Source organism: Bos grunniens, chromosome 1, assembly GCF_055505025.1.
Source record: "Bos grunniens cultivar Pamir isolate PY7600 chromosome 1, Bosgru_T2T1.0, whole genome shotgun sequence".
Lineage (NCBI taxonomy): Eukaryota > Metazoa > Chordata > Mammalia > Artiodactyla > Bovidae > Bos > Bos grunniens.
Window position 1 is genome coordinate 67,435,493 of NC_141165.1, and position 17,174 is coordinate 67,452,666.

Genomic DNA, 17,174 nt, shown 5'->3' on the forward strand with positions numbered 1-17,174 from the left:
AACATCAACACCACAAAAAGTGACACAACCAGATGGTCCATGCCTCCAGGTGAGGCAGAAGGAAGAAAAAAGGACTTCATGATCAAAGAAAAGTGAATTTCACCACACCTCTTAACTATCACTTTAAAGAAGTTACAGGAGGACAGCAGAATGTATCAGTAATTCCACAAGGATGTGCTGTGCTTAGTGGCTCAGTCGTGTCCAACTCTTTGTGACTGTAGCCCTCCAGGCTCCTCTGTCCATGGGGATTCTCTAGGCAAGAGTACTGGAGTGGGTTGCCATGCCCTACTCCAGGAGATCTTCCCAACCCAGGGATCAAACCCAGGTCTCCTGCAAGGCAGGCAGATTCTTTACCATCTGAGCCATCAGCAAAGCCATATGACTAGCCAAATCAAGAATGTGAGGAATTTGACAAGACAAATTTATTTCTACCAATAGGTGGAAGAGACTGGAATTTAGCAACCAAAAGCAGTGTGCAGATCTTGCTTGGATTCTGTTTAAAAGCAACCATCTGAAAATGTCATTAGGGAGAAAAAAATAACAATTTTAACTCTCTTTCCCTCTTCCAGTTTCTCATCAAGCTTTCATCTTTTCCAGACCACTGTAACAGTTAGAGCCTAGTGTTTTCTCCATAAAATGAATGTGAAGGACAGGGAAATCTATAAGAATGAGGACAGTGAGTGTAAAGACAAAACAATGACTTATTTCACACTCAACATGCATCCTAGTTTTCTGACCTTGATTTGAATATGAAGTCCTGGACCTGACGCTCCTTTCTCTGAAAAGTAAACAACTGCAGAGAAGACAACTTGGTATAAATTTATCTAGACACACTCCATTTCAGCAGACTGACTATCAAACTGCTGATCAATTTTCTGCTTCTCAAGTACAGGTATAAGAACAGCCTGCTTCCCTCAATATGATGCAAAGGCATGCTGGCTACTCAATAAATAGCTAAAACACACACACACACAAAGCCTCAATAAATAGCTAACACCCCCCCACCAATAAATAGCTCACACACACACACACCCACCCCTAAGGCACAAATTAGAGGGTAAGAGTGCTTTTCTTCTCATTGCTCCCAACTTCATCTCTTTCTTGAAGAAGGAATTATTACATTTAGGGAAAAGAAAATACTGTCTTCACACAGAGACATCAACTTCAGAATCACTTTGATCTCCACTGAAAATATTAAGGAGTTGGCAGTAAGCTTTATTGAAAGTGAAAGTGAAGTCGCTCAGTCGTGTCTGACTCTTTGCGACCCTGTGGACTGTAGCCTACCAGGCTTCTCCGTCCATGGGATTCTGCAGGCAAGAATACTGGAGTGGGTTACCATTTCCTTCTCCAGGGGATCTTCCTGACCCAGGGATCGAACCCAGGTCTCCCGCATTGCAGGCAGAGGCTTTAACCTCTGAGCCACAGGGAAGCCCCAATTATTAGTATAGTAAAAAAAAAAAAAAAAAACCTTGATTACCATATGGTAAACAGATATTTCAGAGAAGGCGATGGTACCTCACTCAGTGGAGAAGGAAATGGCAACCCACTCCAGTGTTCTTGCCTGGAGAATCCCAGGGACGGGGGAGCCTGGTGGGCTGCCGTCTATGGGGTCGCATAGAGTCAGACACGACTGAAGCGACTTAGCAGCAGCAGCAAACAGATATTTAATCTTTGTTTTTAACCACAATTATACAACTAAACTTACTCTTTAGAGCAGAATTTTCTTATACAATTCTCTGAACTAAAGGAAAAGGAAACATTCTTAAAAAAAATTTAAAAAAGAAAACAGTTTTTCAGGGCATACGTCAAAACCACTCAACTTCAATTAAAATACCTATAGTTATAAGAGTAATCATTATGAAAACAATGTTACAAATAAAATGTTATATGAAAATGAATACATATGTTAGAAACAATGAGCATTTGAACCAAGTCATATAAGTTTTTAAGACTAAAACTGTTCCCACAAATCATACCTATATTCATTCTACTGCAAGGTTTTTAGGTATTTTATAGGTACTCTACTGACCTAAAGGGCTTCCCTGGTGACTCAGTGGTAAAGAATCCACCAGACAATGCAGGAGACATGAGTTTGATCCCTGGGTTGGGAAGATCCCCTGGAGAAAGAAACAGCAACCCACTCCAGTACGCTTGCCTGGAAAATTCCATGGGCAGAGGAGCCTGTCAAGCTACAGTCCGTGGGGTCACAAGAGAGTCAAACACGACTCAGTGGTTAAACAACAAATGACCTAAAAGCTCAAAATATAAATTATAATAAATAAAACACAAATCAGGAAAAAAAATCTTTATTTTAACCTCAATTACATAACTAAACTTACTTTTTAGAGCAGAATTTTCTTTGGGCCTGCTGATACAAAATAACTGTTAATTGATACAATCTATAATATATAAAATATTAGGAATCATAGGCTTTAGAGCTTAAGGGAACAGGAGAGTTTTCCCCTCCTGGTTTAGGTTGCCCTAATATTAATTATTCATTCCAAAGAAATCCCAGGGCTGATCTCCTTCAGAATGAATTGGTTGGATCTCCTTGCAGTCCAAGGGACTCTCAAGAGTCTTCTCCAACACCACACTTCAAAAGCATCAATTCTTCGGCACTCAGCTTTCTTCACAGTCCAACTCTCACATCCATACATGACCACTGGAAAAACCAAAGCCTTGACTAGACGAACCTTTGTTGGCAAAGTAATGCCTCTGCTTTTGAATATGCTATCTAGGTTGGTCATAACTTTCTTTTCAAGGAGTAAGCGTCTTTTAATTTCATGGCTGCAATCACCATCTGCAGTGATTTTGGAGCCCCAAAAAATAAAGTCTGACCCTGTTTCCACTGTTTCCCCATCTATTTGCCATGAAGTGATAGGACCAGATGCCATGATCTTAGTTTTCTGAATGTTGAGCTTTAAGCCAACTTTTTCACTCTCCTCTTTCACTTTCATCAAGAGGCTTTTTAGTTCCTCTTCACTCTCTGCCATAAGGGTGGTGTCATTTGCATATCTGAGGTTATTGATACTTCTCCTGGAAATCTTGATTCTAGCTTGTGCTTCTTCCAGCCCGGCATTTCTCATGATGTACTCTGCATGTAAGGCCTGGTGTGCTGCGATTCATGGGGTCGCAAAGAGTCAGACACGGCTGAGTGAATGAACTAACTAACTAGTATTAATTAAAACCTCAAAACATTTACGTGTAAATACACAATCATTTTCTCTTTAAAAAACTGGTTAAAAAAAAAAAACTAAGAGGGATGGTTCTAGTATTAGGTGTGAGTAGTATGCAAAACTGAAACCATGAAAACAGTGACTGCAAAATGGAGATGAAAACAAAGCATCTGCTATTTCCAAAACTTATACAGAGATATGGGCTGAGAGAGGAAGAGCAAGAAGATCAAACAAAGAACTTCATCCCCTTTCTGAGTTTCTGGGTACTCAATCAGTTATCACAGGGTTATCTAACTTTGGAAAGGTTTTCAATCTATTCACAGCCAGTAGGGAGGAGTCTGGAATTATTTCCCTTTGGACTGTTCTATATTGAAGAAGCATATTGTGTTGAAACTCAAGACTGCCAGAACTGAAAGAATGTTCCTCATTTCCATTATGTGATGGAAATGGGTTTACCTCTTTTTTGTCTTCTCTTACATTAGAGGTAAAGGAAGCTTTCAGAGTGATACTTAAAAGAATAGTAAAAAAGCAGCAAGAGGTAACAGCAGCAAATGAAAATGTTCATTTCAAAATTAATTTTTTATTTACATAGACCACTACTCTACAGAAACAATACTGGATCATATAATAGGATGATCCATAGGGTACGTTAGATTTTTCAAACATCATGGTGATTCAGTTAACAAGTACTGAACTCTAGGAATGACAGTTTATTTGTGTTCACTAAAAAATGCAAGCTATATGACAGCAGACACTTAATCCTTAACATTCACTACTATTGTGCCTGAAATAACAGTTTGATTCATAAAAGACACCCAATGATTGACTGTTGACCAAATGAATAAATGTTTCCCAGTAGGTCAGTGATGTTTTAAAAAGACCAAACAATGATCTCCAATGATGATTAAAATTCAGTGTTCCCTCTCATCTACTCCAATACTGATCTCTACTACTCTCTCAATTTCAGTAACTTGTATCTCCATTTCTTTGGGGTGGGGTGAGGTGCGGGGGACCGTGACACTATGTATGAAGGGAAAAAGGCCGCGTTCCAATTTCTAGCCTAACAGTCTTACTTAGTGTGATGTGTCAAAATCACCTGTGCAGCTGCTTCAAAGTAATGTTATAAATTTTGTGCCTACCAGGAAAAGTCTTAATTAAGTTTTAGCAAGTAAGACATACAGCCCAGGCATGTCTATCTTAACAAGTTCCCCATGTCATACAAACCATGCTTGCATCACACTACATATTTCAAAATCTTTAAATCCTGTAACTGTAAACAAAACAAAGTACACACACCCTCTTTTTCACTGTGTTCGTGCTAAGTCACTTCAGTGTGGCCAACTCTATGCGACCCCATGGACTGTAGCCCGCCAGGCGCCTCTGTCCATGGGATTCTCTGGGTAAGAATACTGGAGTGGGTTGCCATTTCCTTCTCCAGATGTTCCCGACCCAGGGATCGAACCTGTGTCTCTTTCATCTACCTGCACTGGCAGGTGGGTTCTTTACCACTAAGCTACCAGGGAAGCCCTGGTGCTAGTTTTTCACTGTAAACTCCTTATATCTTTGATCTACTCAGTTTCTATAACTGAACGGGTTTTCAAGACCATCTCACATTACTCCAGCTTCTCAGTATCCTCCAATTCCACATCATTCACCTGAACTGTATCTCCATTCCCTCCATTTTCATGCAGATCAGACATTTCAACACAAATGCTATCATCATGACATTTAACTATTTTGGTGTCTAAAACTATTTTGTTCCTCTGAGGTATTTTGCAATCGTTTTACTACATTTTTAACTTCCTTCTCAAATTCGCAGTTACCGATTTTCAAAAACTTTGTAAGGATTCTATCTCACTCAAAGCCCCTTAATTTCAGGTGGCTTTACTTCTTCGGTAAAAATTATTAGGACTTTCTGTTTTTTTGCTCACTTCAAAAACCTTTATTTTTATTCATCCTATTGTTCTGTGCTGACTGAAGAAGTAGTAGAAAAAGATACGAAAGAGAAAAAGTAGTCTCCATCACAGAAGCTGTTGGGTCTTCTAGATATATTATATTATTAGCAAATATCACCAGCCCTTCATAAAGGAATTTAATATAGTAGTGGCCAATAAAAAACAACAGCTTTTCTCTGCTCCAGTAATACACACCTATAAATAGAGATGAGAAAACACTCTACTTAAAAGACCAAAAATTTTTAAATATTTACAAAGGAAATGAACAAAAAAGGCACAGATTTAAATGACCAAACATTATATTCAATTGAAAAATACAACGTTATCCCCATGTAGTGCAAGTGGAAATGTAAAAAAGAAAAAAATCCTTGGAAAACAATCTGGCAATTCTTATTAAAAGTAAAAATATTAGACTGGAAAAAGAAGAATTTGCCTTTTTTGTTTTTTGTTCAAATGTGGTCACACAGTTGTAATGTCACAGAGTTCAACTAAGATGTATACTGTACAATACAGAGAGGTAAAAACACAAATTCCTAAGGATGTTTATATAAGAAGACTGGGTTTTAATGGCAAAAAGGTTAGTATAGTGAATGCCCATTAAGGGGAAGAATCAAAACAAGATCGTGGTACATTCATGATATTCATGGATTGTAAAGTCATTAAAAACAATAAACTCATGGAGCTGAAGCTCCAACACTTTGGCCACTTGATATGAAGAGCTGACTTGTTAGAAAAGACCCTGATGCTGGGAAAGACTGAGGCAGGAGGAGAAGGGGACGAAAAAGGATGAGACGGCTGGATGGCATCACCAACTGGATGGACATGAGTCTGAGCAGGTTCTGGGAGTTGGTGATAGACAGGGAAGCCTGGCATGCTGCAGTCCATGGGGTCGCAAAGAGTTGGACACGACTGAGCAACTGAACTGAACTGATGGGGGAGGAAGCAAAAGAAAGAGTACATGACAAAACGTATATCTAATGCATTTAAGTAAAAGAATATGTTTAAGTATATAAAGAAGAAAATGTTTTTGTTCTTGTTAAAATTTTATGGACTCTAAAGAACTTTGTTACTAATCACCCCCAAATTCAACAGGTCTTCATATGCCTTCATTATTTCATACTACTTGCCATTTCCAGAATTTAAGATTAAAAAAAAAAACAAAACTTTAAACTTCCAACGTGACTTTCTGATTCTGTCCATTTCACTGATTTTTCTTCCTGCTCTAACAGTATATAGCGGACTTCTTTTTAGCCCTTTGACCTTCACTCCACTCCTTCAACTAAGGATCTCATCCACTCAGTTCAGTTCAGTCGCTCAGTCACGTCCGACTCTTTGTGACCCCATGAATCGCAACGCGCCAGGCCTCCCTGTCCATCACCAACTCTGGGAGTTCACTCAAACTCAAGTCCATCAAGTCAGTGATGCCATCCAACCATCTCATCCTCTGTCGTCCCCTTTTCCTCCTGCCCCCAATCCCTCCCAGCATCAGTCTTTTCTAATGAGTCAGCTCTTTGCATGAGGTGGCCAAAGTACTGAGTTTCAGCTTTAGCATCAATCCTTCCAAAGAAATCCCAGGGCTATCTCCTTCAGAATGGACTGGTTGGATCTCCTTGCAGTCCAAGGGACTCTCAAAAGTCTTCTCCAACACCACAGGTCAAAAGCATCAATTCTTTGGTGCTCAGCTTTCTTCACAGTCCAACTCTCACATCCATACATGACCACTGGAAAAACCATAGCCTTGACTAGATGGACCTTTGTTGGCAAAGTAATGTCTCTGCTTTTGAATATGCTATCTAGGTTGGTCATAACCTTCCTTCCAAGGAGTAAGCGTCTTTTAATTTCATGGCTGCAGTCACCATCTGCAGAGATTATGGAGCCCCTCAAAAATAAAGTCTGACACTGCTTCCACTGTTTCCCCATCTATTTCCCATCTGAAGAATCACAAAACCACCATCTGTCCCGCTACATGCCAAACACATACACCCATCTTTCCCATTCCAAATATTCCAATTCTAGCTGCATATGAGCCTGCTCAGTCACTCAGTCATATCCAGCTGACTCTTTGGGACCCAGGGACTATACCCCTCCATAGTCCATGGGACTCTGGGATTTTCCCAGTAAGAATACCTGGAGTGGGTTGCCACATCCTCCTCCAGGGGATCTTTCCAACCCAGATATCAAACCCACGTCTCCTACATTGGCAGGCAGATTCTTTACCTCAAGCCACCTAGGAATCCAAATTCCAGCTGACTAAAGCACAAATATCTATGTCCTTTCAGTTATCATCACTCAGCATTACTGGAGGCAACTTATGCCCTATACTTCCCAAAATGTTTCTCCTCTTGCCCATAACTATTACTAATTCTGTAATTCACTAACATTTAAATTTTAGTATTTTTTTTTTGCATTCAATTTTATATCTCGGCTTCTACCTGCTATCTCTTACCTTTAAAACACCTCTTCCAGCCATGCCTTCTTTTTTGCAGTACCTATCCCCTCTACTACTGCAATACCCTCAATGACTTCCAGGTCTCTTCATACTATCTTCAGACATCTACACATAAAATATAACGCTGCTTATGTCATATGTATTCATGACTACCTATTAGCTTCCACATTCCCTCTAACTTGTTTACAGAAGCATTTAAGTTCTCCTTGTCCAGTGTATGGTCTTCAGTATCCCTCTGAGTGTACAGCATCTTCTTCGAGTGTACTCTACATTCAAGGGAGTAAAAAATATTCTAACAAACCCCTAATTCCCACATTTATGATTTTTAAGCTCTCTGTTCCAACTACAAGTGTTAAAATTTTTTCTGTTCTTCAAATGTCATCTCCTTATGAAGACTATTCAAATGTCAACATTAAAGGTGTTTCCTCCTTTCCTCCCGTAGCCCTAAAGCATAGTTTTAGAAAAACTCTTTTCAAAGTTGGGCAGTAGTAAAAAAAAAAAAAAGAAAGAAAGAAAGAAATTTAGGTTAGAAATTAGAGTATTTGTATTTTCTTCAAATGTTATTGTTTTTGACAGTAAAACATTAAATCAAGTCATTTAACTACCCTAAGCCCCAGTTTCTTATTCTGTAAAATAGAAATAAAATCTACTCTAAAAACCTCACAGGTAGTAGAAGTGCATGAAACCAATTTATAATTTATGTGTTAACATTATTATTCTATCATTTTATATTGTGCATATTTTTCAGTCACTATCAAATTACAAGCATTTAAAAGGCAGTCTGTAGTTTACATTCTAGCACATAATAGCTATAAACAACAAGAAGATCAAACCAGTCAATCCTAAAGAAAACCAACTCTGAATATTCACAGAAAGGACTGAAAATGAAGCTCTAATACTCTGACCACCTGATGTGAAGAGCTGACTCACTGGAAAAGACCCTGATGCTTAGAACGATTGAAGGCAAAAGCAGAGGAGGCAGCAGAGGATAAAATGGTTAGATTAGCATTAGTGACTCAATGAACAAGAATTTGAGCAAATTCCATAAGACAGTGGAGGACAGAGGAACCTGGTGTGCTGCAGTCCATGGGGTCACAGAGTTGGATAAGACTGAGCAACTGAGCAACAACAATACACACACACCCCCCTCCAGAAGTCATAAAAGCCAGCCCTCCTGCATAAGAAACATCATCAAAGCACAGTTATGTACTATGCCCTTGTCAAAACAAAACATCTACAATCCTCCCCACAGATAATCTTTTCAGGAAAACAACTGTCAGATAGTATTTCTGGACCTCTGATTTAGTTCACCTGAAACACAGATAGGTAACTGGACAGGGGCCCTTTAAAATTGCTGAGAAACAGTTAAATAGGCCAAGAATTCTAGTAACGTGTGTGTGTGTGTGTGTGTATGTTCTAGTAACATATATATATATATATGTGTGTGTGTGTGTGTGTTCCAATGACATATACATATTACACATATGTAAGTGATGTAAAGTGTAACTGTGACAGCAGTATCCTGTCCAATCCAAATTTATCCAACATTCATAGCTGAGCATTAGCGCTTTTGTTTACCCAAAATTCTAAAGGTTGACATCATGGTTATTTCAGTAATATGAAACAAGAGACTTTAAAATACAAGAGAATACAAGATAAGCACGCTAATTTTGTTTAAGCAGAAAGATCTTGTTTTCTCCTACTTTTACAAAAAGCAAAATTAATGATGGACAGTGTTTATTAATGAACGAGTTAGTGGAAATGATACTTTGGTCCTACAGAAACTTATAAATCTTGAACTTACTACGAGAACTTAAAACTCCTTGAGTTACCTTAGAAAACCACACAAACCTATTAACACCGTGTCAAACCAAAAAGCAAGACAGCTACTTAAAACTTCTAAGGCTTATCCAAAGGACATAGGAACCAACCTGAAGAGGCTCTCACTAGCCAAAATCAGGACATCATGAGCATCTACACAGAAAATGATAATCTAAAACACAAATGAGTTTAAATCCATGAGTTCACAGGATAAGGCATTTTACAGCAACCATGTCACACTGCTGGCTAATATTTCTTGGGATTTTGTTATTTCACAAAAAGATTGCTCTCATATTTGGTATCACATCTGCTCTTAGATCTCATATACATACTCTTGTACTTATCTACTTATAACTCACTTTTTAAATCTAAATTTAAGATTCCCTAAGTCATCCTTGTAAGAATTTTAATCTACTGTTGCTATAATGCCTGGTAAGGCTACCGTGGTTATGGATAAGAAAACATATTACTAAGAATTTAACTCTCAAAAATAATGGTCAAATGCCAAGAAGTAGTAGCAGCAAAATAAATTCATGGGTAACTAGGCTATACTGTGGATTAAAATAGGTATGGGTGAAAAAAGAAAAATGAAAGTTAAGAATGATGACACCACCTGATGAGAGTAGCAAACCACTTTGTGCGTTCGTTTTAAAAAAAAAAAAAAAGCTCACCCTGTATGTGATGTTGCTGAGTTCCAGAAACAAACATCGGGCAGCATGACGTAACAGAAAGAGTCCTGGACTCAGTCAGGAGACTTCTGTTCTAGTCCAAGGCCTCAGTTTCCTCATCTGTAAAATGAGGGTGCTGAATTAGATAATCTGAAAGGGCTCTTCTGGCTTTAACACTGAGAGTCTATAGATGAGTTCAGGAAGAAGCAGTAAAATGTAGCACTTCTGTTAACAGTGAAGTTAACACTGCAAACAGCAGGTGGAACAGGGATGAAAACGATTTTCATAAATTTTGAACTGCTGTAAGCAATCTTTTCATAACTTTTAAGTAGATTTTTAGGATATAAAATTGTAACTTTTAAGATTTTGTAACTCTTAAAATGTTTACCTGCCTTAGTAAGTAACCTTATCATCTAAACCAGATTAGGAGTGAGTGACCAAATTATGACCTCAAAAAAGCAATTCACCTTTAGCCAATGAGACTGCCCAAGTGAAATCTTAAAAACAGTATAGGAATACCTTTGGGCTAGTAATTACTTTAGGTAATAAAATGCCTCATAACTGATCTCAATTCTCAATTAAGTAACTGAACAAAGTGTAAAATGACACAAAAAATGATTAGAGAAAATCAGACAATTAATTTTACTTGTAACAAAACAATAATTATGTTTATGATACCCTTCTTTGTTAATGAGTGTACCTTCCCTATGCATAACATTTTTCTTGTTAGCTCTCAAAACAGAACCTGACTGCTTTTGACAACAAGGTTAACTGAAATAAATGACATTTTTTTTACCGCTAGTGACAAACAGAAATATAAAGAGAAGAGTATTTTTTGTTTAAGTTTTCTACACTGAAAGAAATCAAGCTTCTCTATATATCAGTAACAAATAATGGAAAGGCTCTGGTGCCTCAAAAACTTGTGGTTTCCTAATGGCAATTTCCTAAATACAAGTAATTAACTGAGTGGTCTATGCTCTAATAAATTTTTTAAGTTCATAGATCCTCTGACACTATAGTTTACATTTACTTTTCATTTATGTTAATACTATGAATCTCACCTGGCAGACTTTTAAAACTCTAGCTATATGAGGACCAATAAACGTTATCTCTACAATCAGGAATCTATTAATATCAAAAATCTATCCTTTTAAAGGATGTAATATATATCTTTTAAAATATATAAAGATATAATGAAACAGTCTATGAAAAATTTGTTTTTAAAACTTATTTTATGCAAATCACCTAGTGATTATAAAATAACTTGGCATACACACAATCCCATTAATCATTCACTTGAACATTTCACACTGGCAATACGGCACTTAATATGTTATTCAGAATCACTAATAAAATTTTTCTCTGGCTGGTAGAAACAAAGGCAAAAATAAAGCAGCCTTGATGGTGATGAAACCTGTTCTTGGCTAGTCTTAAAATAATTGTGATATCCATGTGCCCCTGAGACAAGTGACCTGTGAAACAAACTTTCCTTCACATTAAAAATATTTTCTATTTTAATGGGAGTATTTTGACTTATAATCCTAATGAGCTGATTAAAATAAACTTACACTTAACTGCATACAGCAGATATCAGTATGGATATGGATATGGAAAGCATATTTTAGTGCACTGTTCTGCGCATAAGCTGTTTACAGCATTTACTCAAACTACCTTATTTGCCCCCTCCTCCATGACTTTTTTCAGAGACACTTAAACATTAAGCTTATTTACTAATAATAAAACTACTAGTTTTATTATAATTACTAGTGGTAGGATACTATAAGCAGCATTATTTTTAGCCACTACCATACAGACATAAACCAGCTCCTCAAAAATTCAGAACTGACTGTACTGCAGAAAACACTATCCTCTTGGTACCAAGATCAGGAATTAAATGAAAATTTGATGTTTAAATAACTAGTTGGTACGTGGCAAGAAGTCCACTGGATTGTTCCTCACTAAATTTCTATCTGTAGAACAGAAACACATTTGTAATTCTTCCTAACACTTGTGTAAGTCGGTATACAGTACAATTTTCTCAAAGACCAAAATGCTTCATTTAGATACCAATAATACAAAATTCTAGGGACAATTATAAATTGCTAAAGCTACATACAAAACAACAGCACATTTGCTTTTTTGTCTGTTTGTATTTTTGCAGCATATTTGCTTTGAGAAAGTTATAATGGAAATGGTCCCTTTTTTTTTACTGCAATACAATTGGAAAGATTAAAAAGTCAAAAGACCAAAAATAAGTCCAAATCTATTTCTGGTGTGTGTGTATGTATGTGTGTGTGTGTATATATATATATATATAAACAATTAATTATATATAACTTTTTATTTTCTAAAATGTAAATGTATTTAATAAATGCTTAATCTTGTTCAAACTTCTCATTTCAGGTTAACGGAAGAAAAACTGTCAATAGAAAGAAACAGAGATGATCAAACTAATGGCGAAAAAATCTCACAATTCATATTTCAGTATTTCATTTTTCTCTCATTTTTATCCACTTATAATTTATTCCAATATATACCTTAAAAAATTCAGTCTATCAGATTACATTTCCTAAGAGTAAGATCAGGATAAAGAATGAAAGAGTAGTTTAGAATGCTTATATTTAATACCGGATAGTATATTAATATTTTTAATATCACTATATTCATCTCTCAAAACTTTATAAAAGAATTACAAAATTCAGCAACTATGATCATCTGTTTTTTAATATAACAACTTATTAATATACAATTACCATTTTCCTAAAATACAGATTTTTTAAAATAAATTCTCATCATTCAATCTGGCTAACAATTCGAGCATTAAAATCACGCAGCATTCCTCTGCTGAAGAATTAATACAACACATTAAAAAAATGTGCCCTAAGTCATACTTTGCAATCAACAATTGGCCAATTAAAAGAACAGAAAGAGAATCTAAAAGTTTCTTCTATGAGCACTTTCAAAACTTGCTCAAAATAAGCAACTCCAGGGATTCCATTTCCCACATTCACATTTGACTCTGATCATACTATTCTAAATGATCTTCGTGAGATTTTTCTCTATCACTCTGAAGTCTTCAAATTATTATGTGTTTGTTTTGTCTTTCCACTTTCCTTGTTTATTTCTACTTCTATCTTTCCACATCCTAAACAGTTCAGAGCTCAATGCATAGGTAGAAAAATGTCACTGATAAATTCTTTAAAACATTTTCAGATTTAAAGAACTACCAATTTTTGTGAAAGCCACCAAAAACAAACAGCAGAGATATACTTCCTACTAGTATCTTTCATAGCATTTCATGATGAAAATTTCAAACCTTGAGAAAAACTCAAAGAAGTGTACAAAGAACATTTACATAGCCATCACTAAGACTTTAAGGTTAATGCTTTCTTCTATTTGTTTCACCTGTGTCTATTAACTAATCTTAATTTCTGAAGCACTTCAAAAAAAAGTTACAAGTATCAGTAAACTTCCCTCACATATACCCATATATACTTCAAACTGCCTATCATTAACTACAATAAAGTATTTAGTACAATTTTTCTTTTAAAGAAAAAATTCATACAAACTACGATAGATATGTATGGGTGCACTATTCAATGAGTTTTGACGAATGCACAAACTCAAGTAACTCAAATCCCTAACAGGACACTACCATCACCCTAGAAAGTTCCCACATGCCTTAATTCTTGTCCCCAGCAGCCATGCTTCCTATTTCTAAGCTTTGTCAATCATTTTTCCCCCAACAATAATTATCTTTGTCCCGCCCCAGCCCCAATACACAACAGATATTTGCCTGTTTTTAGTACACTGTATAAGGAATTATACATTATGTCCTGTTTCACGTAAGACTACATTCACTCAGCATGTTTCAGAGTTTAGTACAAATTGCTTCAGGTACCAATAGTTTTCTCCTTCAACTGTTGGTAATACTCTGTGATACAAATAAAGCACAGTTTCCCTATTCTCTTGCTGATACTCGAACTGGTTCCAAGTTTAGGGGTCGGCCCCAGTGTTTGACAGAGTTTATACCCAGAATTTGGTACTCGACCTCTGAGGTTCTTTCCTTTCTTAGACTTCCTCCCTCTTCCTCCTGCTGAGCTCCACTACTCTGCAGCTGCTGTGGTAATTCTCAACTATCTGATTCCTGAAGCCAGTTTAAAACTTCAAACCACCCAAGAGGAGCCTGCTCTCAGGCAGAACACCATGAACTTGGGAAACTCACCCAAGGCCACTCCAAACCAGTTTCTATTTCTGTTTGTTTGCTCTACAATGTCCTCATACTTTTTTTCATGTTGTCCAGAGATGGCTGTCAGTACTTGTGGGACCACTTGTCCAACAGGAGCCACTACTCCATTTTTGGTAATTCTAACCCCCTACTATTCTTAAAAGTACACATATTCAAAACTGCAATTGACATAACCCCCTTTCCCATGTTTCTCTCTCTCAAGACCCCGACTGAGTCAGTCAGTCCCTTTGAACCAAAGGAGCTCAACTAAACCAGAAAGAGAGGCCTCTGGGAGCTGGATCCTGTAATTCTGTATACGAACCAACACAAGTCCCAAGTTCATCCCAAGACGTGTATGCAAAACATACTCAAATAGGTAAAAGTTTCGAGAACTGAAGATAGGAGCTATTGTCAGGGTCCCACACTAAGCCTGAGGTGTGCACATGAGGAGATCCAAAGCAGCAGAATAAAGGCTTCGAAAACTGAACTCACAGTGGAACCACTGTCCGTGACACAGAAAGTTCAGTCTGGACCTGTCTAGTTTCAAACAGAATAATAATAATCTCCTGAAAGGATACAATAAAAAAGTTACTCAACATACAAAGAATCAAGAAAATCTAATTCTCAAAGAAAAAGGCAGTAACAGATGTCAATCTCAAGATGATCTAGATGTGAGAATTATCAAAGATAAGGTAGCTATTTTAATAGTCCATTCTCCATAGAGGAAGGGTAGGCACTTGAAATGATGGTAAAAACTCATAAGTAGAAAATATAAAAAGAACCAAATAGAAACTTTATAACTGAAAAATCAAGGGAAAAGTGATTTGACAAGGAAGCAAGTGTACACAAAAGAGAGCAAACACTGAATAAGAGAATAACATAAATAGATGAGAATAAAAGTCTAACTGTAATAAAAGAAAATTGTCCTGACAGTCTGTATCTTAAGCTCTTAACTGTAGTGGAGGGGGAAAAAACCTAGAGATCTCTAGTAAAGATGCTTTCAAAGTGTCAGTCGCTCATTCGTGCCCAAGCCCTTGTGACCCCATGGCCTGCAGCCCACCACGCTCCTCTTGTCTAAGGGATTCTCCAGGCAAGAATACTGGAGTGGGTTGCCATTTCCTTCTCCAGGGGATCTTCCTGACCCAGGGATCCAACTCGAGTCTCCTGCATTGGCAGGTGGATTCTTTACTGTCAGAGCCACCAGGGAAACTGATAAAGACAATTTTTCTACCTCCTCTTGAGGTCCTGTGAAAGCACTCATGATTCACCTCTGAAGAATATTCAAATTCTATAAAATTTGTATGACATAGATTAAAAGAAAACTCAACTACAAATGAGGGGATTTGGTTCAAGTTATAGGCTCTACCAAAACTAAGTGATTAGCATCCCTTCTCTAACATTTAGGTCCTCATTGTTACAAATGAGCAACGACAACTTAAGCTTTGTGATGTCGTCCCACGATCTAATTTTAGGAACTGTCTGAGGGTCATTCCAGTTTCCCCAGATCTTAATTTTTTTTTAAGTTGTTTCAAACTAGTTTACTTAGGGGTTCCATTTTCACTTCTCAATAGACTATATGTACTTCTCATATGCTTCTTCACTCACTCATCTAGTTCTGAAGGGTTTCTGAGTGTCATCCTGATTAGCTAACCACCTTCATAATAAGATTTGTTGACAAGTCCTGGATTTTCTGCTGGAGCTTTATTAATTTCAGTTACTTTTCCTGACAGAGGAGAACAGAGTTCACTAGCAGCTTTCACACTTTCCAAAGCACCAGACTCCTTGTCTGTTCAATTTTACCCCAACTTCAGGTAGATTACAGTAAACAATATCTCCCAAAAGCTTCCCGTGTAATTTCCTACTGTTCCATCATTGCTTTCTGTTGTTATCCATTCATGTTTTTCTGAGAATTTCCGCACGGACAGCAGAGCTGGGCGGGTGTGCAGCACCCAGCCGCGGCCCCAGGGGAGAGCGCTTTGGGTGCTGAGACGGGACGCTGCTGCAAACAGGAGCCCACATGCTCTGCACGGCTCGCAGGGGCCCTGAAGTTTCTCACTGCTCTAGTTACTTGTTTCTGGCAGACAAGGAGAATCTTTGCATCAGGTAGCTGTGATCAGCAAGGTACAGAACACTGTCAACAGACACACAATGCTAACCAAAGGTTTGTCAGTTTCTAGTAGACTCATGAGGAAAAAAAAAGGTTTTTAAGGTGGCAATTGACTCTAATAGTCTATTTTTATTTAATCCAATATATCCAAACAATATCATCTCTTGAGATCCAAGCAAGACTAAGATTTCACTTAGAAAACAAAAACAACTCTTCATAATCCAGTGTACATTTTATATTTACAGCATATTTGAGTTACAACTAGTCACTTTTTCAAGAGCTCAACAGTTACACGTCACTAGTTATAACTAGTCACTTTTTCAAGAGCTCAACAGTTACACATTACTAGTTACAACTAGTCACTTTTTCAAGAGCTCAACAGTTCACATCACTAGTTACAACCAGTCACTTTTTCAAGAGCTCAACAGTTACGCATCACTAGTTACAACCAGTCACTTTTTCAAGAGCTCAACAGTTACACATCACTAGTTGCAACTAGTCACTTTTTCAAGAGCTCAACAGTTACACATCACTAGTTGCAACTAGTCACTTTTTCAAGAGCTCAACAGTTACACATCACATCACTAGTGGCTGCCACGCCGCCCAGTGCAGCTGCAGACGTGGGGTGGGAGGGGGCGGGAGAGGTGAGACCAAGGTGTCGCGATGAGTTATCTGTCTGCCTCCTACACACACACACACACACACACACACACAGTATACCACTGACGGTTATGAGACCTGTCTGCCTCCTACACACACACACACATACA

At 37.5% G+C, this 17,174-nt stretch overlaps 1 protein-coding gene across 15 annotated transcripts in view; it reads right to left on the reverse strand.

Moving 5' to 3' along the window:
* The window catches only part of TBL1XR1 (TBL1X/Y related 1), a 180,876-nt gene that overhangs the window by 64,021 nt on the left and 99,681 nt on the right, over positions 1–17,174 (reverse strand). For 3 of the 15 annotated variants that reach the window (XR_015133744.1, XM_086318981.1, XM_086318975.1), the window contains one exon: positions 10,073–10,189. The exons of 10 other annotated variants lie outside the window; for them this stretch is intronic. Coding sequence is in view for 1 of the 5 variants with exons in the window: in XM_086318981.1 (XP_086175107.1) it covers positions 10,073–10,109 (37 nt within the window). In the remaining 4 variants the exon portion in view is untranslated. Of the gene's footprint in view, positions 1–5,919; positions 6,059–10,055; positions 10,190–17,174 lie in introns of those variants that run through there. 2 more of the 15 variants (XR_015133749.1, XR_015133769.1) reach the window with 2 other exon arrangements.